At 38.9% G+C, this 25,498-nt stretch overlaps 3 protein-coding genes across 5 annotated transcripts in view; 2 read left to right on the forward strand and 1 right to left on the reverse strand.

Annotated features, from left to right (window-relative positions):
* Window positions 1–4,975, forward strand: part of LOC139935967 (coiled-coil domain-containing protein 169-like) — a 28,450-nt gene extending 23,475 nt beyond the window's left edge. For all 3 annotated transcript variants that reach the window (XM_071930632.1, XM_071930634.1, XM_071930635.1), the window contains one exon: window positions 1,481–4,975. In XM_071930632.1, the coding sequence (XP_071786733.1) occupies window positions 1,481–1,571 (91 nt within the window). In that variant the 3' untranslated portion in view covers window positions 1,572–4,975. The remainder of the gene's footprint in view (window positions 1–1,480) is intronic.
* Window positions 4,976–6,929: 1,954 nt separating this feature from the next.
* On the reverse strand, window positions 6,930–12,779 carry LOC139935971 (NADH dehydrogenase [ubiquinone] 1 subunit C2-like). Its single transcript, XM_071930638.1, has 3 exons — window positions 12,625–12,779; window positions 10,959–11,099; window positions 6,930–9,798 (listed from the first exon to the last, which is right to left on the reverse strand). Exons 1-3 carry the CDS (start codon window positions 12,746–12,748, stop codon window positions 9,743–9,745), a joined length of 321 nt encoding a protein of 106 aa, XP_071786739.1. The 5' UTR covers window positions 12,749–12,779; the 3' UTR covers window positions 6,930–9,742.
* Window positions 12,780–12,876: 97 nt separating this feature from the next.
* On the forward strand, window positions 12,877–25,118 carry LOC139935957 (protein arginine N-methyltransferase 9-like). The gene is made up of 11 exons (XM_071930622.1): window positions 12,877–12,928; window positions 13,491–13,815; window positions 14,465–14,701; window positions 15,304–15,471; window positions 18,521–18,638; window positions 19,816–19,904; window positions 20,333–20,522; window positions 21,337–21,532; window positions 21,859–22,633; window positions 23,604–23,760; window positions 24,750–25,118. Exons 2-11 carry the CDS (start codon window positions 13,496–13,498, stop codon window positions 25,116–25,118), a joined length of 2,619 nt encoding a protein of 872 aa, XP_071786723.1. The 5' UTR covers window positions 12,877–12,928; window positions 13,491–13,495.
* Window positions 25,119–25,498: the final 380 nt, after the last annotated feature.

Here is a 25,498-nt window from a genome sequence, read left to right on the forward strand (position 1 = left end):
CAGAGGATTGTTACCAAGAAAACCTACGCAATCAGGGACTGAAACCCAATTCACTTAGTTTCCCCCAGTGGGTTTCGAATTGGGGTCCTTGAGGCGGAAGGCAAGCAAAGAAACCGCTCCATCTCGACGGCCAAAGAAGAACTCGACGTGAGTGCTCAAAATTAGCGCTAGACTGCCGGCCCGAGGCCACTGATACTAGCATCTGGCCAGTAAACTCAATGACTGGACGAGTCTGGCAGCATTGTGTTATTTTAATTGAAAAGTAACTCATCACTGTGTAATATTGTTAGCAAAAATCTGATAAATAACTTTAAGTTCTGTTGAGCACTGAAGTATGCTTAACAAAATAAAACAAATGAGATAAATATTGTCATAGAGTTTGCTCAAATGTTAGATCAGGTTTTTGGCCATGACATGAAACCCTAGTCACTGTGATTGTAGATGTACCTGTAGAAGTTTCAACTTCATTAGTCTTTAAGGGCAGTGGACACTATTGGTATTTGTCAAAGACTAGCCTTCACAGTTGGTTTATCTCAACATGTGCATAAAATAACAAACCTGTGAAAATTTGAGCTAAATCGGTCATCGAACTTGCAAGATAATAATAATGAAAGAAAAAAAAAACACCCTTGTCACACGAAGTTGTATGCGTTTAGATGGTTGATTTCGAGACCTCAAGTTATAAATCTGAGGTCTCAAAATCAAACTCGTGAAAAATTACTTCTTTCTCGAAAACTATGGCACTTCAGAGGGAGCCGTTTCTCACATTGTTTTATACCATCAACCTCTCCCCATTACTCGTCACCAAGAAAGGTTTTATGCTAATAAAGATTTTGAGTAAATACCAATAGTGTCCACTGCCTTTAAGTTTTTGAGCAAAATGTGAAAATCCTGATGTTTTTTCTGGAAAGTCGCTTAAATACCAGTACCGGTAAATCCTTGTAATTCTAAAATAATGTTAGCACCTCAGCAGATAATATTTTAAGGGTAGCTTTCTACCATCATTATCTTCAAACCGTGTAAGTTTAATGTAAATCGGTGGACATTGTGTTATGTGTCGTACATAAAGTACCCAAAAACCTTTTAACTGCCTCTAGCTACCGGGCAACCTCGGAAGTCTAGTTGGTAATACACTGCTCTAGAATTGCAAGGGTCGTGGGTTTGAATCCCACCCGAGTAACATGCCTGTGATATTATTTCACAGGACTCTGGAAAGTACTGAGTATACAGTGCTAACACACATCGGTGTATGGGTAAAAACCAAAATTAATATTCATTATCCCTGATGCAAATTTAACATCTATTAAAACCTTTTAAACTTTGTAAAAAATAATTTCATGGTGGTTTTGGTCTTGCAAAAATAATTCTGGTCCAGTGAAAAATATTGAGCTACAAATCTGCCGGTCTTGTGGATTTTCCAATCAGTCATTTACGATTGATACGACATTTGATATAAGCTTTTAATTCCTTTTTTATGCAGCGTGCCCAACGATCAGCGCATCTTGGACCCCAAACACGGTCCCATCAAGAAGACGGCCGCGGTAAAGAAGCTCCCAAAACTCGACACTTGAGGGTCAACCCAGAGGATCACATGGCACAACCACGTGGAATTATTGCATCATCGTATCCCATGACAGAATCTAAGAAGCAACTCTCGTGCTAATTCTTCAGTTCACCGAAGTGCCTTAATCTTGTGGAAAATGTCAACGCCAGAAGCCATGCACCATTTATTCTATCACATCTCAGGGAAAATTTCTAGCTGTGGGGAGACTTTTAAGCATCCTACTTGCTTTGACAAATAAAATTAAAAAAATAGATTTTCTTCTAAAAGCAGTGTGAAGATTTTTCTGCTCATCGGAAAGAAGAAAAGGATTTCAAAAGTAAAAGTCATAAAGATTACCAAATACTTCGTCACAAATTTTGAATATGTTGGAACAAAACAAGCCATTTAGCAAAAGTAAATGGCTTTATTTACTACGAGTAAATGGTTTATTCTGACTAATCAGTTTTATCCTTAAACCATTTACTTTAAGTAAATTGTTTACTCTTAATTAAATGTATTATCGGTTCTCAAATGTGGCCTAGTGTTATTATTGGATTACCGTGTTACTCTTTTACTCAGTTGAAGTGCCTTTTTAGAGGTAAAGCTTTTTTGTGGTGACAAGTATAGCTTTTAGCGAGTTACTCCAGGCGAATGGTTTACTCAACCAGGAAATGGTTTACTCAACTAGATAAATGGTTTACTCCAGATAAAGTATTCCTTATATACTGAAGTGCCTTCTTAGAAGAAAAAACATGTTTGATTAAGCAGTTTACACCAAGTAAACGGTTTACTCCTTGCAAATGGGTTAAGTTCTTTTTTACAGAAAATGTTTCTGAGTTGAAGTGCCTTTTTATAAGAAAAGCCTTGTTCATTATAATTGAGCCCTTTTTAAAAAAAAAAGGTTTTGTAAAAATATTTTTAACTGGTTTTCTATGAGTGTCACAAAAGATAAGTCAATGATGGGATAGTTTTAGAATGATTTTTCAAACTTCTGTCATGTGTGGCTCACTGTTTACCCTTGTCATAATTTATTGAAAACATTTAAGTGTATATTTTGTAAAGTGTTAAACATAAAAGGCCTCCGTTGCTGTGCAATATCTTTAGTTATACGACTCAAAATGTTTGTCTTTAGTAGATTTACGTGAAAATTTATCACATTTTTCTGTATATACATGTATATGAATAATTGTAAAAGTTTTTGAAATTCTCTTATATCATGCATCTCTTCTCTAGTAACTCTTGGTTGCGATATGGGCTACTAAATTAAGAAACTGAATGCAGCCAATGTTCAGCAAACAATATCTGCGTAGCTAAAATGTACAGGACCAGCTGCAAATAGTACGCGTGAGATGGTATTTTGGTTAGCATAAATTTGTTGTGCTTATAGCTACTTTGTAGGCACTTATAAGCAGCTTCATGAAATTGGACCCTGAGAAAGGCTGGTGGTGCCATTCCAATTCATTCCGAATTATGTATTGGTGTTTGCCATTCCAAACGGATACAGAAGCTTGTTTTGAATCTTGTAAACCTACATGCACCAACTGTCTTTAGTTTGAGGAATTCTTAAAGCCATTGGACACTTTCAGTAAACTGTATTGTCCATAGGTCCACACTTCGTGTATCACAACTTGTATATAAAATAACAAACCTGTGAAAATTTAGGCTCAATCCACCCTTGTTTCCGCACGTTTCGCCGTGTCATGACATGTGTTTAAAATAAATCCGTAATTCTCGTTATCGAGAATTGATAATTGTTTTAATAGGTTCTCAAAAAGTAAAGCGTTTCATGGAATAATATTTCAAGAGAAGTCTTTCACCATTACCTTCTGTAAACCCTGTAAGTTATTTGTAAATCTGTGAACTTTTTTTTTTTTTCTGTTTCGAAAGTGTATAATGGCTTTAAGCAGAATTCTGACTGGCACCCCCGAACAAAGACTTTGACAAAATAGGGACACCGCCAATATAGGGCTAGATAGCTCACTTGATAGAGCGCCGGCACGTTAATCCGGAGGTCGTTGGTTCGAATCCCACTCTAGTCAATTCTTTGTTCAACCCCAAAAATCATTTCAAAATTTACCCAGTCAGTTTCCCTTGTGGTTTATATTGAATTCTTAAGCAGTTACTTCTAACTAAGCAAGTCATTGAACCAGACATAATTCAAATGTAACTTGCAAATGGCTTGTTTAGCACAAATTGTTTGGTTTGACTGTCAACAGTGACAAGAGACAAATATTCATAATAATAAAACCATACTTATATTGCTTAAATCACTGTGAAGTCCCAACGCGCAGTCATGATTGTTAAAATTGTACAAACTGAACAGATATACCTTAACCCGGGTTTTGAATTGTTCTGATGTTTCTGCCTATTTGACAACTTCTTTTTATTGATTCCATAACTGAACAGCAGCAAATTGGAAGAGCAGGAACCATATGACTTTTAAAGTTTTTGTACCCAAAACAAATTGCATGCAATGGGGGACTTTTCGAGCGCTAGGTGGCAGCAGTCACAAGCTCGGTTCATACTTCCTGCGAATGCGAATGCAAAGCCAATTTTGACATCAGCCGTGCTATTGCTGCGAATGTTTCACAAGAGTTGAACATGAGAAAATAGAATTAGCTGTTGCAAACAACTTACCAACCAAATGGACCGAGGTTATAAATGCAAAAAATAGTTAATGGCCTGACTTTTCGACCCTAGCATGTTTCACTTATGTTTCACTTAGTTACCTGTTCATGTTTGTTGTGTTGTCATTTAGGCTTCGAGAAAGACTCTGCTCGGGTCGAAACGTCAGGCCATTAACTATTTTTTGCAAGAGTTGAACGTCTCAACTAGTGTGAATTGTTCGTTGCGATTTTATGTCGTCAAAATTTGTATCGCATTTGTAGGAAGTATGAAGCGGGCTTTACCAATGTGTGCATATTGAAAACTTTGTAACAAGGGGGATATTAAAGGGGCCATAACTTAAAGGGAAGGTACACGTTTGGTAATTACTCAAAATAATTATTAGCATAAAACCTTACTTGGTAACGAGTAATGGGGAGCTGTTGATAGTATAAAACATTGTGGGGAACAAATCCCTCTGAAGTAACGAAGTTTTTGAGAAAGAAGTAATTTCTCACTAAAATAATCTTTTATTCTTTATCTGAAAGCACACAAATTGGTCCAACAAGGGTGTTTTTTTCTTTCATTGTTATCTCGCAACTTCTATGACCAATTGAGCCCAAATTTTCACAGGCTTGTTATTTTATGGTTATGATGGGATACACCTAGTGAGAAGACTGGTCTTTGACAGTTACCAACTGTGTACCTTCCCTTTAACGGCTGCTTTGTTGGTGGTACTAGAGTGAAGAGCAGTCAAATGTCAGATAGCAACATGGCTCCGAGTACAGCCAAATTCACTTACAACTTTGATTCTATTGTAATTTGACTTTAGTAATAAATCTCTAAAATAACATTTAAATACATTTTTGTTGTTTGCAATTATTTGTTCAAAGCTGCTAGATTAAAGTTGATGGTCAGAATACTTCAGAGTATTACAGGATTGGAACGAGAGTCCGAGGACTCAACACTTATAGACAGTGGACACTATTGGTAATTGTCAAAGACCAGTCTTCTCACTTGGTGTATATCAGCATGTGCATAAAATAACAAACCTTTGAAAATTTGAGCTTGATTGGGCGTCGGAGTTGCGAGATAACTATGAGAGAAAAAACACCCTTGTCACACGAAGTTGTGTGCTTTTAGATGCTTGATTTCGAGACCTCAAATTCTAAACTTGAGGTCTCGAAATCAAATTCATGGAAAATTACTTCTTTCTCGAAAACTGCGTCACTTCAGAGGGAGCCATTTCTCACAATGTTTTAAACCATCAACCTCTCCCCATTACTCGTTACCAAGTGAGGTTTTATGCTGATAATTATTTTGAATAATTACCAATAGTGTCCACTGCCTTTAACAGGGCAAATGATTGTAGCTTGATCATAACTGACTATTTGATTACTAGGTTCTGACAATATTAATTTTATTCCACTTTCAATGATTTGGGCTAAGCACGGAATGTCTTTGCTGAGCAGACTCAGGTGACCAGCTAAAGTTCAACTGCATGTGTTTTTTATTCATTCCCTTATATTATGCTTAGCTGATAATCCTTGTAGGCATTATTTTCTGCTCAGATGCATGATGACATAGACTATGTGAGTCTGAAATGATCATGGGGGCCCACGTACTTCCACATTGCTTTAAATTGTGAAAGAAACAAATCATTTACTTTACTGGACCCTAATGATGCATAAGACTTTGTTCATGGTCTGTTGGGTCGAGTTCACTTGGCGTCTTGTAGCGGAGCTGTGTCGTGCATCAGACTCCAAGTTCCAATGGTCGAATCTTATGGGTTTCCCGGACATGTCCTTGAGCAAGGCACTTAACCAAAGTTGCTTCTCTTCACCCAGGTGTATAAATGGGAACTTGCAGAGGCAGAGATCAGATAGTATCGTATTGGATACCATGAAGTGTAAAGGAAGGGTATACCTTTGGGAATTACTCACAAAATGAATTACCCCAAAACGAGCACTGCAGCTGTTGATAATTTATAACATTTTGAGAAACGATTCCCTTCCTTCTAAGAAATGTGGTTTCAAATAATAATAATAATTAAGACTTGTAAAGCACCATCTATCTAAGACATTTTATATTCCGAGGTGCATAACCCCCCCCCCCAAAAAAAAAAAAAAAAATAACAAAAAAAAACAAGAAATAAGAGCGAGCACATTGAATAAAACAGATTTACATAAACGTGTTGGCAAAAAAAGTTGTAAAAAATAACGGACAGAAAGTCAATCATAAGAAATAATGAATAGGTGAGTTTTCAGCAATGTTCAGAAAATGTCCCCTAGAGACTTTGTAGCTCAGATATTTAAAGGAAGAGAGTTCTAGAGTGGGTGCAGATACAGAAAATGCATGATCGCCGTTTGAAGTGGTCGTTATAGCAGGCCTGATACATTACGAAGGCGATAAAGGCGATTGCCTCCATGCCTCTGGTCATTGCCTTGGTGCCCAATTTCTCACAGTGTGCCCTTTACCAAGGAGAATATGACTTGGTGCCCTTGCCCTTTCAAAAACGAAGCATACAAGGCAGAGAGCCAGCATGACAGTTGTAAAAATTGAAAGCGAATAATGTCCACGCAGGAAGAATAATCCCTTATAGTACATGTAATACACATTTTAAGAAGTGTTTCTCTTTATACTATTGAAATCTGTTGTAGGTTAATTACCAACAGTTTTAATTGCCATTTATTTTAATAGTGATTACCAAACTTACACCCTCACAATGTGAACAAAGAAAACAGGATAATGGACTAAAACTAAAAGATCAAAACCAATACACAAACTGTAATCAATCCATTCTCTTTTATTTACAAACTTTAACTAAATTGCATTCACTCAACGTCCACTCAAATGACAAAAGAATTTGGGGTTAATTGACAGCATAAAATGGTTTAAACTTGATACATTTTGTTACAGATTATTTTACAAAATCATGTTTCATTAGAAGAGTTCCTTAGATTGAAACAAGGTTATGTTTCTTGTAACATTGTTGTATTTTAAACTCGAAATACCAATAGCAGCCACAAGTATCTGAAAGATTTGACCTACTTCCAGTCACCCAGAGAGGTAAAAAAAACGTCATGTCCATAAATAAATTTTTCAAATTCTTCAATTTCTTAAAACAAAATTTGATGTTCTTTTTTGATAAAACCTAGAGAGAAAAAAACCCACCAAAACGAACAAAAATATATCAGCGATGTGTGGGCATAGTGTGATAAATACAGAACTTGCAGGAATTAGTGGTCTCTAAAGGGTTTATAATATAACTAGGCATGATGTTTAGCCCTGGGGAAGAGGTTGGAACAATTACAATTAATGACCTACATGTACATGGTAGAGACTTGTTTCAAACTTTGCAGGCCGTTTAAGAACAACTTTGATGATTTTTCTGAGGGCAGAAATATCAGTAACCAGTAGGAAGAATCTCATGCCTATTATATCTACAAAGCAAACACTTGTTTGCAAATTAAATTTAAAACACATGCAAAGAATGAACTTTGGGAAGTCGATCTATAAAAAAAAAACACTAAAAAAAAAAAATGCCTAAAAGTAAGTTGATTGTTCATCAACACGAAACAGCCGTTTTATTTAAAGTGTGAATTGTCTGTGCGTCACCAAGTAGGAGTGAATGACACCAATTTAAAACTGTGACCAATTTACGAGTTGGAATCTTGGAGTGGACTTAATTTAATAAACTCTGTGACATCTCCACCCAGGGTGGATTGCATTATCCAGAGAGAAAATCTCGTCTTGCAAAAGGTTGTTTTGGGTTGCAGTTAATGTCCCCCCGTACTCCCTTGGATTTGTTTTTTCTATCAAAGACTCTTAAGGTGTCAACCCACTGTCACTTTGCACTCTAAAAGTCTTCTATGCTGTTTACTCTTTCTGTTTTTGTCTTGGGTAGCCAAATAGTCATCCGAACTAGACTGTCTTTCTGATTTGTTTTTCAGAGTTTTTTATTCGAACTCAAGGCACCTGTGAAAAACATCTTGTAAGATGAAACAGTCCGGATGTTATTTTTACTCTTACTACACCACTTAAAAACACTCAATATTTGTGCCGTGTCTTTGTTATCAATCTTAATTGTATACTAAAAGCAAAATAAGTGCTATTAATACTATTGCTGTTTTGTGCTGAGGTCTTGCAACAAATCTATCCATCAAAATCAATCTACCTAGCTGATTAATCAATACCAAATCTTTTGGACAACTTGGGCAAGCATGGTTTGAGGTGGTATTTATAGGATAGTGGTTGTTAGTGATGCTTTATCATGCAAAAATCTCCCCGCCACCACCATGTTGGTCATGTTCCCTGTGCAATCAATATTCTTATGAATGACAGATAATGGGGCCAGACTATTTTCCCTTCCAGCCTCAGTTTGGTTGTACTGATTTGATTGGCAGAACAACAAGATGGCTGCTCCTAAGAATCCTCCCACATTAGGCCCTAATGGTCTCATTTCTTTTATTCGCGGTCTAATAATAACAGACCTTATGAATTGACGCCATCCAGCCGCCATCTTAGAGATAAAACGATGATGAAACAATCAAAATGCACAGATTTGTATGCGCTGCGCACATGTTTGGCCAATGAACGGACGCTTTTTGACCTCTAGGTGAGGGCACTCTGATATGACATCATGTGCATAAGGTCTGTAACCAAATATAAGGCAGCCAGGCCGTGTCTGAATTAGCGGCTACGGCTACAGCTTAGTCATCAAGCACTGAAGTATAGGACATCCATAGCAACACCCATAGCAACAGCCATAGCTGTATCTGCCAATTCAGATATCCATCTCAGTGCATAAGTTTTTGTTTTAATGCTGTCAAGCTAAAGCCAAAGCCGTAGCCAAAGATGCTTGATTCAACACGGTTTTAGACTGAAGTTTATGCCCAGAGACCCCTTGTATATGTACATGTAACATCAGAAGTTTGTACAGCGCCCTCGCCAGTGTGGATAGCAGCAGACGCCTTGGCTGACCCAAACCACATGATACCATAATTCAAACATCGCCTACAATAAATCTAAGTTGTGTAATTTTAGATGTCAGCATCCCAGTATGATTCTTTGCAGGGTACATACAAGGTACTATATTATGTCCAGTGGGATCTTTAAATGCAATTTTACTCCCAAAATGGCAGACCAAAGACAGACTGCTGCTGTGTGTTACATCAATGAAAGGGTCAATTACATGTATACACAGGGTGTTAGCCAGAGGTACGCTAGAATGTCCCTAGTGTCTACAGGCTTATATTACATTTAAAGAAAGCAAGTTTGACATTTGGAGACGTGGCTTCATTGTCTGTCCTCAGACATGGTGGCGCATGCAAGGGGGTCACCAACAAAAGTTACAGGTAGATTTTCACAATATGGATGTAGGCCTATCAGTCTGAACTCGGTGACCAGGTGACCAAGTTGAAATTGGTGACTAGGTGAAATTGAACAACATCCAGGCTGGGTTAACTTCCACAAAGCAAACGGAGACAGTCACTTGATGTGCTGATATTAAATAAACCCCAAACTCTATTAGTGAAGCCATACATTTGAAGGGAACCCCTTCGGAGGGGGAGGGGGAGGGGGGGGGGGCTGCATTTACTTGTTGATTGGCACCCATAGTTCGAACTCCTCGCTCATTTTCTTTGGAGGTCCTGTACAGAAATACACAAAAAAGGAGACAATAAACTTAAGTTTGTAAACACTTTATTAATACACTCAATTTATAGTGAGTGCATGTGAGAGGTACTTTGTAGTTCTGGACTCTTCTGTTTCAAGAGGTACTTTGTCGTTTTACTAAAATGCAGGTTTGGCAACAAATGTTTTACAGTAAAGACTAGACCATGTAAACATTGTGCCAGAGTCATCCCTGATGCGCTCTCATCCGGGATCAGCAGAAGGCCTGGCCAAGATCACCGGTGGCTAGGCTGGTGCCGATCATGTTTACAAAAGAGCCAAAGAGCATGACTTGTTACCAGCTCAAAAGAAGAAAACATAAAATCTTACACTTTTTCTTCAAATAAACTATAATACCAATATTCTGAAACAACTACACTGGCTCCCTATCTCTCAACGAATCATCTTCAAGCTGATGCTCATTGTCCACAAAGCTCTAAATGGCAAGGCTCCCCACTATATTTCTGAACTGCTTTAAGTTTACACTCCATCAAGGAATCTTCGATCAAGTTCCATGCTTCTCCTCATTGAACCCAAGTCTCGACACTCATGGGGTGACAGGTCTTTTTCTGTAGCCGCGCCACGCATCTGGAACTCTCTACCACTTAATCTTCGATCTTGTCTTTGTACCGCAAAATTCAAGTCTCTTCTCAAAACTTATCTTATGTCACAGGTTTTCAATGACTAATTTTGTTGTCTGTTTTTCTTTGTGTTGTGTTTTTGTTTTGTTTTGTTTTGGTTTACTGCGCCTTGAACACCCAGCAGGGTGGATATGTGCGCATTACAAGTCTTATTATTATTATTATTATTATATTGAACAGGACCCTGGAAAGAATGAATTATAGGGGACATCATGCAGTCCCTTCAACAGCCAACCTTCACAAGTTGAAGAAGCTTACGAGGCTGGTATGCTCAACTTGGATTGATGCTACAGAGAGCGTGGTTCCCATCTAATGGTGGCTATACAAACGCTTGCCTGAACCATGTGGCATAACAATGCTGTCTTTTAGTCTTGCAGCAGTGTCTGGGGATTCCAATTTCAGTGTTCACTCGTGACTTATCAAATCACTGTACCAGTCATTATTTTAAATGTAACCTGCAAATTTATGGATATTATATAAACTGTTGGTTGTTTCACCTTTTACAAAGTCATCAGGGTTCCTCTTGATGTAATCATCAATGTAAAAGTCACGCTTGCCGTATCTCTCCTTTTCTACAACGCCAGCGAATGTTCCAATTCCAGCTCCAACTAAGGTAAACAGGAGGTGTCTGTGTACTCCTGCGAACAAACAAAAATTATTAATATTTTACACCTGGACACATTCAATGCAAAAACCCAGTGGGCAGGGGAACTTTTTTTAAACTTCTACTTCTACTTTGGTACTCGGTAGAATCCATAAGTCTGTACGTAATGCCGAGGGCCTTCTTGTTTATGAGCTGTGCAGGGGTGCTATGTACAATGTGCAGGTAAAAAAAACTCTTAGCTGCTTACATACATGCGAGCAGCCACCACTCCCCTAAATGCCTCAACTGAAGGTTAGCAGTGATGTTGCTGGGGAGTGTGTTCCACCAGGATCATCAAGATGCTAACAAAGATGCTGAATCAATTTTTTAATTTTTTTACCATATATACCTGAATGAAGTTTTCAAAATTTTGGGTCGAGGCCTATGACCTCAGAATTAACACGCTGGCGCTGTATCAACCGAGTTATTTTAAGCTACAATGTTAATTGGTGAACTCCCTACAGGTATGTCACTACTCGCTAAACTGTCACTAATAAGATTTTAGGAAAGTAAAACCCACACAAAACTAGTAAGATTAAAACTTGAAGAGGCAAGGGGCAAGACCAATTCCTTGATGTAGTTGCCAACATATAGACCATGTCACTTGTGACATCACACCTACAAAAGAGCAAAGAGCCTGGACTTTCTGCAGTCAGTGCAGGACAGATGTAGTGTACACAGCCCAATAGATGGAAACATACGCCTATTAATCTTATTAATACGATGCTATACTAGGCTAGTATAGACTTTGTCAGGGGTGACTTTTGTCTTTGCTTGGGCAGGGTGCGACATTCATTGGCAGGGGTGACATTGTTACTGATACAAGTAACAGTGTTACAAGTGTTAGGAGGCGACTTTGTAATGTCACGAGGGGGGGGGGGTCGACTTGACTTTGCTAGGGGGCGACATTGTCAGGGGGTGACTTGCAAGGGGCGACTTTGTTGGGGAAGAGCTTGCTTTAAAGCCATTCGACACTTTCGGTAAACAGTATTGTTCAAGGCCCACACTTCAGTAGTTGCGATAACGTAACCCTCCTGCCGCCGTTGACAGGAGGATTACGTTATCACAACCAACACTTCGTGTATCACAACTTGTATATAAAATAACAAACCTGTGAAAATTTAGGCTCAATTGTTCATTGGAGTCGGGAGAAAATGACGGGAAAACCCACCCTTAATTCCGCACGTTTCGCCGTGTCATGACATGTGTTTAAAAATAAAATAAATCCGTAATTCTCGATATCGAGAATTGGTAATTGTATTGTTTTACTTTTAATGTTTTCTCAAGTCAAAAAGTAAAGCATTTCATGGAATAATATTTCAAGATAAGTCTTTCACCATTACCTACTGTAAACCATGTAAGTTATTGGTAAATCTGTCAACTTTTAATTTTGTTTCTGTTCCGAAAGTGTCCAATGGCTTTATAATTATCTAGGGAGATGTCCCGTGTGTCCGAAAATTGGGCAAGAGGAAACTTATAAACATTTTAAGCGATTAGAAAATCAACATCTGTCTTCTCACCAGAAAGAACCGGCCTTCTTAATAAGGCATTTTGTATGGCTGACGCAGCAAAACCGTAAAATCCAAACAGATATGTGTATTTATTGAGCACAGAGGCGTCCAGTTTTCTGCCAGTTTGGGACATTTTGCTAGATAAAACGGAGTAGTATGGTAACTTTAGTTTTTATTGAGATATATATGCGTGTGCGTTAAATAATTTCGGTGTTCGCCTCGAAACCAGACTTTTGACTGGCTAAGAAATCTTGAGTGAGGGCGGTATACAAAATCTCCTAACAAATAAATAAAGGAAAGCACCGGCAGATTTGTAAGTAAAATTTTGTGTAAAAAAAATAGATTTTTTTTTTTAAACTGAGCTGAAGGAGTCACTACACTCTACAGATCTGCTGATAGTGACTGAACTACTGAGCATGCTGGCTGTGTGCACTGTCATGACTGTGTGTGAACTGATAACATTGTAAAAAAAAAAAAGTTCATAGATTTACAAATAACTTACAGTACAGTGTTACACTGCACTCTGTTTACAGAAGGTTGGTAAAAGACTTCTCTTGAAATATTATTCCATGAAATGCTTTACTTTTTGAGAAAACATTAAATCAATTATCAATTCTCGACATCGAGAATTACGGATTATAGTAAACGCATGTCATGACGTACATGGCGAAACATGGGGAAACAAGGGTGGGTTTTCCCGTTATTTTCTCCCGACTCCGATGACCGATCGAGCCTTAATTTTCACAGGTTTGTTATTTTATATATAAGTTGCGATACACGAAGTGTGGGCCTTTGGACAATACTGTTAACGGAAAGTGTCCAATGGCTTTAACACAAAAAAACCCTTTTACCATAATAATTTCATTTTACTCCAGCCATAATGGATGAGATGCAGAGTGATCCCAGCGAGCCTCCCTTAGATGTTCCCACCACAGATGAAGTCCTCTCAATGATCGACGCCAGCCTAGCCACCGGTGATCTCGGCCAGGCCTTCCGAGGGTACCTCTTCCTCCTCCAAGCTGATCCCGGATGCAAGGATCGCATCAGGGATGACTTCGGCACCGTTCTCCATCAGTGGGCGGATTGTCTGGAGGCGGGAGGGGGGAGCAGAGAGGATGCCCTGTGGTGCTTTGAGATGTCTCTGAGACTGTGGCCCGATAATGCGGAGATACACAACAACATGGGAGCGTTTTATTTCAGGTGAGGGAGAGGTGAGATGATTGTCGCTTGCTTCTTCTTCTTCTGGCTTGAGGCATGAATGCATCACAGCGTATGAAGATAATTCATGATGGTTGTGATGCAAGTGTGGATGTGCAGAGCCTTTGGTCTTACTGCAGTCATTCCGGAAACACTCATTTGGTTTTTTTCTTCCTCTGAGCGCTTAGAGACTTTCTTTTGGAGGTGTTAGGCGCTATAGAAATGCGGTTGTTATTATTATTATTATTATGCCTTTGTTCTGGGGTCTCACACCATTCCCCACCCTCACGCCCACCCACTACCCCAGTGGCATAACCAGAGGGGGGATACCCTTCCCCACTCAGAACCCCTGCCTCCGCCCCATTTAAGATTAAACATCTATGCACAAATCAATGATTTGAAACAGCACCCCTCAAAAATTATGTCTTGCCACGCCCCCCCCTCCACCAAATGAAAATGTCTGGTTACAATGTACACCACTGCCCCACCCTCAAACTTCCCTTGCAACCAACCCTAACGTCAATCAAATCCCAACCCTCACATTCGTCCACCACCTCACATACTGAATCCACCCTTAATTCCACCCGGATACCCAAAAAAGTACCCAAAACCCTCCCTTAAAATTATGTTTTTATTTGCTTGAACAAAACAGACTCGGTCATCACGAAGAAGCGGCAACCTGCTTTCGTCTCGCTCTGGAAATCGACCCGAGCTACACCAACGCTCAGAAAAACCTCTCTAACGTAGTCTGTTCACCTGTCAAAGGATGGCACTTTCCGATGCTGAATGATAAGAAGAGGAATGCTTGTTACCAGACTGCTATCACTAAGGCCATCACGCAAGGACACGATACTGTCTTAGATATTGGGTCTGGGACCGGAATTCTTAGGTAAAACAGAAGTTGAATTTGTGCTTGAAAGGGAAGGTACACATTTGGTAATTGTCAAAGACCAGTGCCTCACTTGGTGTATCCCATCATAAGCATAAAATAACAAGCCTGTGAAAATTTGGGCTCAATTGGTCATCAGAGTTGCGAGTAAATGATGAGAGAAAAAACACCCTTGTTGGACGAATTTGTGTGCTTTCAGGAAGTGAAAAATTACCTCTTTCTCAAAAACTATGTTACTTCAGAGGGAGTCGTTTCTCACAATGTTTTATACCATCAACAGCTCTTCAATGCTTGTAACCAAGTCAGTTTTTAAGTTAATATTTGTTTTGAGTAATTACCAAACGTGTACCTTCCCTTTAAGTTTACTATTTTTTTATAGTAATTCCTTGTAATACTCCTGCAGAAGATTGGTTCAGAATGTGTCACATGATGTTCTTATGTGTCTTTTGTTCTGTCTTATCTCTGTTTTAAATCACTGAAATAGTTTGAAACTTAAAAAATCTGTTTGGATTTTCTGTTCAATGTATTAACATTCCTTCAGCTCTAACTTTTATGAAAAAGATATCGAATTTTGTTGACAATACTCTTGTTTCTTCTCAAAGTATGTTTGCAGTGCAGTCGGGGGCTAAGTCGGTCGTTGCATGTGAGGGATCCAAAGAAATGGTGAAGCTGTCACATGATGTCTTAGCAGCCAATCAGATGCAAGATAAGATCCACCTTCTGAATAAATTATCAACAGACATGTCAGTTCCAGAGGACATCCCGAAAAGGTATGAATGAGATTGAAAAGGGGAATTATACCATCGTTTTGTTGGAAGAGTAAAATAAATTTTAAATCCGGGTTCATGCTTCCTTCGAATGCTTCATATCTGCTTCATCCATCGGAAATAATCATCACCACCGGCGACTTTAACATTCATGTTGATGACGTCCACAACACCAATGCAAACCAGTTTAAGCATCTACTTCAAGCTTTTGGTCTTACCCAGCATATCAAGGAGCCGACTCATCGTCTCGGTCATTGCCTGGACCTTGTCATAGCTCGAGAAATCTCCCCACCAATTGTCTCAAACTTTGTTATTCTACCTGGATTGTCTGACCATTATGCAGTCATGTGTAACTTGAGTCTGTGCAAGCCCAAAGTCCCAACCGTCACTATAAAGAGCCGACAATGGAAACATGTGAATTCTCCCGAAGTGTTCCACGACATAGGCACTCATTTAGCAAATCTAGAAGTTGATCATGACTGCTTGGATTCCTATGTCAGCCAATATGAGAGTATAGTCAGTGACATCTTGGATAAATACGCACCTTGGAAAACAAGATCAGTCAAGGTCCGAACTGAAGTCTCCTGGTTCAATGATGATATTCGTACAGCGAGAAAGATCTGTCGTCAACTGGAGCGGAAGTGGCGGAAAAATGGCAAATTGGCAATACAACGACAAGAATATCGCAACCAATGTAAAGTAGTTAGGAATTTGATCAACCAGGCAAAGATCATCCATTATTCATCTCAAGTACAAGAATCCTGAGGAGATCAAAAGAAGCTCTTCAAGATAATTGGTAAGTTGTTGCTCAAACCCAAAACCCCTGTCCTTCCATCCACCTACAATAACCAGGACTTAGCAAATGAGTTCCAGAAATTCTTTGTCACCAAGATTTCAGACGTCCGCTCATCATTTTCATCAGTCCCTTACAATGTGCCGCAGACATTGCCACATCTTCAACAATAGTGTAGACTATCTGTGTTTGAGCCTGCCACTGTTGCTGAGATTCAAAGGGTTATTATGAAATCTCCTTCAAAATCCTGTGAGCTGGATCCAGTATCAACATCCATGATAAAGCAAAACATTGATATATTTGTACCCTACATCACTAAGCTTGTAAACGAATCCCTCAGTTCCGGTTGTTTCCCCGATAGTCTCAAAGTTTCCTACATCAGGCCACTCATCAAGAAACCAAACCTGGACAAGGAGATATTCAAAAACTACAGACCGGTTGCAAACTTAAAATATCTTGGAAAAGTCATCGAACGAGTAGTGTCATCACGTATTTCTGATCACATTCATACTTTCAACCTGTCCGACGTGTTCCAGTCAGCATACAAGCCTTTCCATGGGACCGAGGCTGCACTAGTCCGTGTGAGCAACGATATTCTCTCTTCTATGGACAATGGTAACCTGACAGCACTAGTCCTGCTAGACTTGAGTGCTGCTTTTGACACTGTTGATCATAACATCCTTCTCTCTCGGCTCCAGAATCACCTTGGCATAGAGGACACAGCCCTAGCATGGTGCAAATCGTATCTCCACAATAGAACTCAGCATGTATGTATTGGCACTGCGATATCCGACCCTGTTGTTTTGAACTACTCTGTGCCACAGGGGTCGGTACTCGGCCCGCAGTGGTTTACGCTGTACACTTTACCGATTCGTGACATCATCCTCAAATTTAATCTGAATTACCATGTGTACGCAGACGACACTCAGCTATACATCACGTTTAAATCTTCTCAAGAAAACGCCTATGCATCTATTGCAAGACTTGAGAAATGCATCCAAGAGATTCGACGTTGGACACAACAAAACTTCCTGAAGTTAAAGATGATAAGACAGAGTTCCTTTTATTTGGGTCACGTCAACAGTTAACTAAGGTTTCAGTGCCATACATCTCCATCGGTGATGCTCGGATAGCTCCCTCGCTGAAAGCTCGGAACTTGGGGGTTATTTTTGATTCATCGATGACACTTCAGCCACACATCAACAATATTGTTCGTTTATCATCATATCACATCAGGAATATAGGTAAGATTCGCAAGTACTTGGACAAAAGTGCCACTGAAAAGGTCATTCACGCATTTGTTACTTCTCGTCTTGACAACGGCAATGCTCTTCTCTACAGTCTTTCTAACAACCAGATTTCCCGACTTCAACGGCTCCAAAATACTGCTGCCCGCATTGTGACACTGTCTAGAAAATCCTGTTCTATCACCCCCATTCTGAAACAACTACACTGGCTCCCTATCTCTCAACGAATCATCTTCAAGCTGATGCTCATTGTCCACAAAGCTCTAAATGGCAAGGCTCCCCACTATATTTCTGAACTGCTTCAAGTTTACACTCCATCAAGGAACCTTCGATCAAGTTCCATGCTTCTCTTCATTGAACCCAAGTCTCGACACTCATGGGGTGACAGGTCTTTTTCTTCAGCCGCGCCACGCATCTGGAACTCTCTACCACTTAATCTTCGATCTTGTGTTTGTACCGCAAAATTCAAGTCTCTTCTCAAAACTTATCTTATGTCACAGGTTTTCAATGACTAATTTTGTTGTGTCTGTTTTTCTTTGTGTTGTGTTTTGTTTTTGTTTTGTTTTTGGTTTTACTGCGCCTTGAACACCCAGCAGGGTGGATATGTGCGCATTACAAGTCTTATTATTATTATTATTATTAAAGCGAATTTGATGTCACAGTTCGGTTTTTGCAGGTATCGCAGTGAGTAGAACACAGCTCAACTCTTACCAAATTCTCTTTGCGCATTCCCAGGAAGTATGAACATTAGGTTTCATTAAACTATTTCTGTGATGACACTCATCAAATGTTACGGAAAACAGTACATCAATCTTTTTTAGCATAGCTACAGAAACTAAGTCCTTGAGTGTGGTTTTTAAAAGAAATTCTCTTAAATCCAGTTATAAATACAAGATTACATTCAGTATTCAAGGAGATTTCTTCCCTGTGAGTTATAGAATATTTGTAGTCTCAACTGAATTTAAAATACTTACGTCTTTTGTTTTTTTCCTTCTTCTTTTTCTTAAATCAGAGTGTCTCTTGTGGTTACAGAAATCTTTGACGCTGGTCTGTTCGGAGAAGGCGTTATTTCTACCCTCCAGCACGCCTGGCAACATTTATTGCTGCCCCCAGAGACCTCAGAAACTCAGGTACACAAAATTCATAAAATATAAATATTTTATTCTTGTCTGACAACTTCCTAGATGTTTTGGCCAGAAGCTATTCCAAATCCATCAATATTAACCATCATTGGCAAAATGAATTTTGCTACATATAAATTGGTATTTGAGCGTGCAACCTTTTTCTGGTAAGCATAATTTTGTTGTGCTTAAAGGATTTGGGTACTTTGTGTAACACAAAACACAATGTCCACAGATTTACATTAAACTTACACCGTTTAAAGATAATGATAGTTGAAAGCGTATCTTAAAATACTAGTTGCCGAGGTGCTGTAGTCTTTTGTTTCAATAAATTACATGTCTTCTGACTTTTTCAAAGGACCAAATATAATGCCTTAAATTTGCAGCATACGAAATTGTCACAAATTATAATTGTTTTTATATATGCTATATGAATATTTCTAATTGTTTTTTATCCTTTCCTGTAATTGGCGGCTCGTCCGCTGTTGGTTTGGTCAATAAATATAATATAATATTAAGCACAAGACTAATCGTTTTCAACATAGTCCTGTTACTTAATTTGTCAACTTGCTTTTTGCTGTGTGCTTTCTGCCTCTCTCTGTCTTTCTCTCTTCATTTCTTTCCAATTGATTGCTTCTGTCACTCTGGTATACCTGTTTATGTTAGTTGTGTTGTAATTAAGCCCTCAGGAAGACCTCTGCTAGGGGGTTGAAATGTTAAGCCATTGACTATTTTGTTGCATTTTAAATGTTAACGTAAGTTCTAAGTAGGCCTAGTTTTAATTTGTTTCACTTTTTAAAAGAGTATTTGTCTGTAACTTATTTTGTTATATAACTATATAGTCGGTATTTTGAATTTTTCTATTTTGCATTTAAAAATGTCAACAGTTTTGTGTGTTATCTTATTTTTAATGAATTTTATTGTGGTATTTTGTTTGTTGTAAGTAGGCCTAGTTTTAACTTGTTTCACTTTATAGAGTATTTGTCTGTAGTTAATTTTGTTATGACTCTGTAGTAGGATTTTGTAATTTTTCTGCTGTTATTTGTGAGTCTACATTGTCTAAGTTTAGTTTTTTGCAACAAGTGCGATGTTTTTATTTAATCATTAGGCCTATAATAACAACAATGATAAATATAGTGGATACAATTTTACTGTAATTGACATGTTAAGGTTACATTTCCTACAGGATGTTGGTAGTTACGGCAAAGTGATTCCATCAAGAGCAGTCGTCTATGCTCAAGTTATCCAGTGTGAATACATCAGAAAACAAAACAGGTGAGAAAGAAAAATTAAGATTTTCTTTTCCTTTTTTTGCTTTTTGATTGAGTTTTGTTTGGTTACTTTAATGTATTTCTGTGAAGTGCAATTTTATTTATTGTTCATGCATAATTGTCTTGTCTTTTGTCTACCAAAACAGAGTTTTGTCTGGTTTTTGTTTTCTCTTATATTTGACTGAACTTTATTTTTTGTATCCCTTATTTGCCTTTCTGTACATTCTGTAATGTGTTTACCTGTATGAAATAAAAAAAATAACAATAACAATAATTAAATTTCTTCTGCACATTTTTGAGCTTCTGTTAAATGGATGTTTAAGATCTCACATTCACACATATATCATGGCTATTGTTTTGTATGTCCTCACTTTTAATGCCAAGAAGTGCCTGAAGTACCTCACTCTCGTACATTTTCTTTTGTAACTCCAGATTCTTACAAGATAAGATATGCAACCTGGACGTATCCAACCTTGGTGATATTCAAGAAAAGTCAGCGGAGTACCAGCCAAGTGACGAGAAGGAACCTTACACATCAGAGAGACTTCAGAACCTTCCTCTGGGTTACCAGGCGCTGACACCAGCAATCAGAGTGTTAGAGGTAGACTTCAATAATCCACAGGTAATTATCTATCAATTGCAACGACTAGGTTTGACGTTTTTTTATACAAAATTTTGTTATTGATTTATCAAAAAAACACAAGGGAAACTGGACGGGTAAACTTTGAAATGATTTTTAAGGTCGAACAAAGGAAAAATTGACTAAAATGGGACCCGAATTAACAAACTCTGGATTATCGTGTCGGCGTTCTACCAATTGAGCTATCTAGCCCAGCTATCTAGCCCTTTGTTGGCAGTCTTCCTATTTTGTCAATATCTTTGTTCGGGGGTGCCAGTCAGAAGCCATACAACCGTTAACTTGTAGCCAGGGATCACACCCGAGTTTACGATACAATCTGGGAAGCTGCAGCCAGGGGATCATCTTAAGGGGATGCAACTTTTTGTTTCAGATATCAATACAAAACAACAAGGGAAACTGACTGGTAAAATTTTGGGGTTGCCTTACAGATACCAATTTACCTGTGATTGTAGTTTTTGAGAAATGAGTAAAGCAACCCCCAAACCCTGAATGTTAGTGCACTTTTATTTAGTGTTTCGATGTGTTTCTTCTCAGCTTATCAAATGAATTTTCTGCAATACTCACGTAAATTTTGTTTACTTACCACTAGTATCACTAGTCATCCTCAGAACGAGGCACCACCAGTCGGTTGGTGGCGCTGTTTCCTGCTACGGCCACTGGATGGTGGTTTGGCCGATTTTGTCCTCCCCGGGATGAAACTTGGGGTTTGAGGAGTATTGGCTGTGTTTTGTAGAAAATTCATTTGATTAGTTTATATTTTACCAGCTTGATGAACTTCTTTTATGAATCTTCTCAGATAATTACATCAGAACATCCAAGTACAACCTGGAGACACGTTGACTTCCCAGTCATCGCTAGTGGCAAGGTGGATGCGGTCATATCATGGTTCGATCTTGTCCTAGACGACATGGAAGTATTGAGTACCTCACCACATGATAGCTCCTGCTGGGAGCAGGCAGTGTTTCCTGTGAATTCCTTTATAAAATCCAATGGTAAGGAATCTTTAGAACGAGTTTAGAATATTTTCCTTTAACTATAGACGATGTGACCTATGTTTACATTCAAACAGCCCTCTGTTGAAAGAACACTGTATACATCATGTTTCGCCGGGCAAAAAGACGCGTAGTCGTGGTAAGATTGCGTACACTTTCTAGCTGGCTGCCAAAACACAAAGGTTTTGCCCGGCGGTATGCGCGCGAATCTTGTTATGGTTTTCGTGTGACTTAAGAGGTCACATTGTCTATAAGGCAAATATTATATAAGTCAAACCCTTTTGAGATTTTTGAAAACACTTTTGTTCTCCTTTTTCACCCTCAAGGAAGCTGCAAAGAATCTTTGCATGTCAGCGAACAGGACACCATCATTGTGGCTGTATCATGCAGTGACGACTGCCTCCATCTCAAATGTGCGGACATTACCCATCATGCATCATCCAAAATGAAGTCCACACCTGCGTCGACGCCCACCTTAACACAGGAGGAAGTAATGGAGAAAATGGTTACCAGCTTCAGAGAAAATGTGAGCACCCAGTGTCAAAGGTCATGTGACTTGGTTGAGGGTGTGCAACTTGAAAGAGCGAGTGAGAATGTGGGCGGGGCAGATTTTTCGAAGGGCGGGGCAATTGCCACCTCGAACTCATGCCCTTCATGTGATGATTTAACTCCAGATACTATAGCAATTCTCAACGATAACAAACTTCAGAATTGCTTTTATAAGGCCATCACTAGCTTGATGGATGCTTCACAAGAATCGGAAGATTCAAGATCATGCAGTCCTTCGAAAAGCCACGACGAGTCGGCGACATCACAGTTTGCCGTGCTGGATATATCAAGCTGTGTGTCTATGACCGGACTTTTTGCAGCCAAACACCATCCCACCACCAGAGTCTGCATCCCATCTAGCACACCTACAAACAGAAATGTTATAGAGACGATTGCCAGAACCAATATGTTAGAGGGTTGTTTGGATTTAGAGGCGGAGTCACACCCGTTGAGTCCATCTTCTGAAGCAATGTGGGATGTCCTGGTGACTGATTTGGTATCCCCCTGTGGTACTCTTAGGGAAAGAGTGCTGGAAGACATCGCTGTTGGAAGGTTAGTTTTTGGCTTGCCTTTTGTATAGTATTTAAGTTAAAGTTGCATGACCCAATTTTTGCTTACAAATAAATATTCTTTTAAAACATTTTTGGAGAATTTTCTCGAAATGAATTTTGACGGATGATACTCTGTCAGATGGCTGTCTTTGCATTGTCATACATGTAGTGAGCGCAGTATAGACGATGTGACCTATGTTTACATTCAAACCGCCCTCTGTTGACAAAACACTATATACGTCATGTTTCGCCGGGCACCGAGTTGTGTAGTCATTGTAAGATTGCGTACACTTTCTAGCTGGCTGCCAAAACACAAAGGTTTTGCCCGGCGATATGCGCGCGAATCATGTTATGGTTTTCGTGTGACGTCAGAGGTCACATCGTCTATACATACATTACTAAGCAGGTATGGTGATAGGCTTACCACCAAACTAACTGCAGGGTTGGTGTTTTGGGTGAAAAACCACCATGACTGCAGGGCTTTAAGCACAAACCCTTCACTGGAATTTATTTCACAAGAACAGAATCCACCATAGATTTTGAGCCCTGGACCCCATTCATAGAGTTGCTTAAGAGGAAAATATAACTTAACAAATGTCTGCGAAGTAGTAATGAGCAGAATACCAGTTACAAATTGTACATGTGACATGATAGTGTGGCTGGTAACTTTATGCTGGTAAGCATAATTTTGATGTGGTATAAATCTACTATTTGTGCTTCAAAGCAGCTCTATGAAACAACATGCTAAGAAAGTGCGATGTCACAATACAGATCACTATGGTGATACTGACAATTTGTCTTACGATGGGTTTTATTTCTTTGTGAAATTGAGCCTTGGTGTACAAATCAAGCCTTACACCTTGAAAACCTTAAAGTTGGTACAAAAGTTGAAAGATTAAACCTCAATATCATGGCTTTGCGGATGTCTGTCGGGGATGCAGTGAACTCCAAGTGTGTTATTTTTTACTCAGGGTGTGTGCGTTGAAACCAACTGGTACACTCCTACCAGGATCAATGTCTGTCTTCGCAATGTGTGTAGAGTGTGCCAGCCTACAAACAGACAGTCAAGTCATCGGAGACGGACCAACCATGGGATTGAAGATCGCAAAGTTCATCAATAAATACAAGGTGAGAACAATATATCTTTTATCCTTTGTGTCAGAAATAATAACCCAGACATGCTTTTTTTTTGCTGATTTGTTTTTAATATAGCACTTACATGATGTCACATGCTCAAACAGTGCATTAAAGGGAAGGTACACGTTTGGTAATTACTAAAAATAAATACTATTTTAAAAACTGACTTGGTAACGAGCATTGGAGAGCTGTTGATAGTGTAAAACATTGTGGGAAATGACTCTCTCTGAAGTAACGTAGTTTTTGAGAAAAAGGTAATTTCTCACTAAAATAATAAAAGACTTCTAGCTAGAAGTCTTTTATTCCTATCTGAAAGCACACAAATTCGTCCAACAAGGGTGTTTTTTCTTTCATCATTTCCTTGCAACTTCGATGACCAATTGAGCCCAAATTTTCACAGGCTTGTTATTTTATGCTTATGATGGGATACACCAAGTGAGAGCACTGGTCTCTGACAATTACCAAACGTGTACCTTCCCTTTAACTGAGGTCAAAGGAAGACCTACCATTGGCTAAGAGTTTCGTGTTGTGCTTACACGCATGCAGGTTTTCATTGTTTGCCTCAGCGATGGTGGCTTGTGCATAGTTCTCTTGTTTGATCAATGGTGATGTATTGAGCAATCGGTCAGCAAAATAGACTTTATTTTTTGTTTTAACATTTGATTGTTTTAATCCTAAAGGTAGATCTGTACAACAAAACTAATCTGTGTAAATTTCATTTCAAAAGGTAGTAGCATTTTTGTGACGTTGACGAAAATCTGGACTGGTTATGTCCACGCAGGAAGAATAATCAGTAGGCCAGATACACAATCTGAGAAACCTTTCACATGTCAAAACATTTCTCAGATTGAAATGTTTTTTAATCCCTCTTTAGAAAACCACATTCCTTTAAAAGGAGTTATTTCTCAAACTGTATACTTAAGTTTTCATGGTCATTATTTTTTTGAGTAATTACCAAAGGTGTACCCTATCTTTAACAGGTGTCAACATTTCTTGACATCCACCTGTCCTCCCGAGCCTCCAAGCAGCTCAGTCAACCCTTCCTACTCTTCCATCTCGATTTCAACGAGAAGCAAGAACCAGGTTCATCCGATCTCCCCAGCTTCGTCAAGCCATCTGTGGTCCGACAATTCCAAGCCACGGAAGATGGTACGATAACAGCTGTACCGTTCTGGTTCAATATTAACGTTGATCCGTCGAATAACGTGAATACATTGGACAATGATACTCACTGGAACCAAGCTGCGTATTTACTTCCTGAAGGTCGAGACGTCAGGAAGGGGGATCAGATCAAGGTGTCTGCTAGAATTGAGGATAGCAGTTTCATCATTGAAGTTGATGTTGGGTGAAGGTAAACTGCTACATTACAGTTTATTGAAAAATAGTATTAGCTGTTGCAAACCGTTTAGAGACCATAGTGGCTGCAAGCAGCTTGTACCAAAAAGGCCAGAGCGGCCGCAAACAGCCCAAATATTTGACCAACTTTTGCTCTAACAATGAAGTTTTGGACTGAAATGATTTTCCGATGTTTCCCATGTAAACATAGAATCTACTACAACTCTAAAACAAAACCATGTACAGTCAACTCTCCTGATAACAAGGTCGATGGTACCGGGCAAATAACCTCTTTATTACAGGAATGTTGTTATAAAAGGAAAGCAAAACAAAGAAACACAAAGAGAAATTGAAATTTGGGACTTCAGAATTTGCTCTTTATAAGCAGAACCTC

The sequence above is a fragment of the Asterias amurensis genome, chromosome 4 (assembly GCF_032118995.1).
Source record: "Asterias amurensis chromosome 4, ASM3211899v1".
NCBI lineage: Eukaryota > Metazoa > Echinodermata > Asteroidea > Forcipulatida > Asteriidae > Asterias > Asterias amurensis.

Bases quoted from the DNA above. Each gene is read 5' to 3' on its own strand.
- LOC139935971 (XM_071930638.1), bottom strand. From the start codon at position 12,748: ATGTCCCAAACTGGCAGAAAACTGGACGCCTCTGTGCTCAATAAATAC. The intron at 11,100-12,624 runs GTGAGAAGACAG...GTTTGTTCGCAG, and splicing joins AAGAAGGCCGGTTCTTTCTG to GAGTACACAGACACCTCCTG. The intron at 9,799-10,958 runs GTGAAACAACCA...ATTTCTGTACAG, and splicing joins CCCTGATGACTTTGTAAAAG to GACCTCCAAAGAAAATGAGC.
- LOC139935957 (XM_071930622.1), top strand. From the start codon at position 13,496: ATGGATGAGATGCAGAGTGATCCCAGCGAGCCTCCCTTAGATGTTCCC. The intron at 14,702-15,303 runs GTAAAACAGAAG...TTCTTCTCAAAG, and splicing joins TCTGGGACCGGAATTCTTAG to TATGTTTGCAGTGCAGTCGG. The intron at 15,472-18,520 runs GTATGAATGAGA...TTCTTAAATCAG, and splicing joins CCAGAGGACATCCCGAAAAG to AGTGTCTCTTGTGGTTACAG.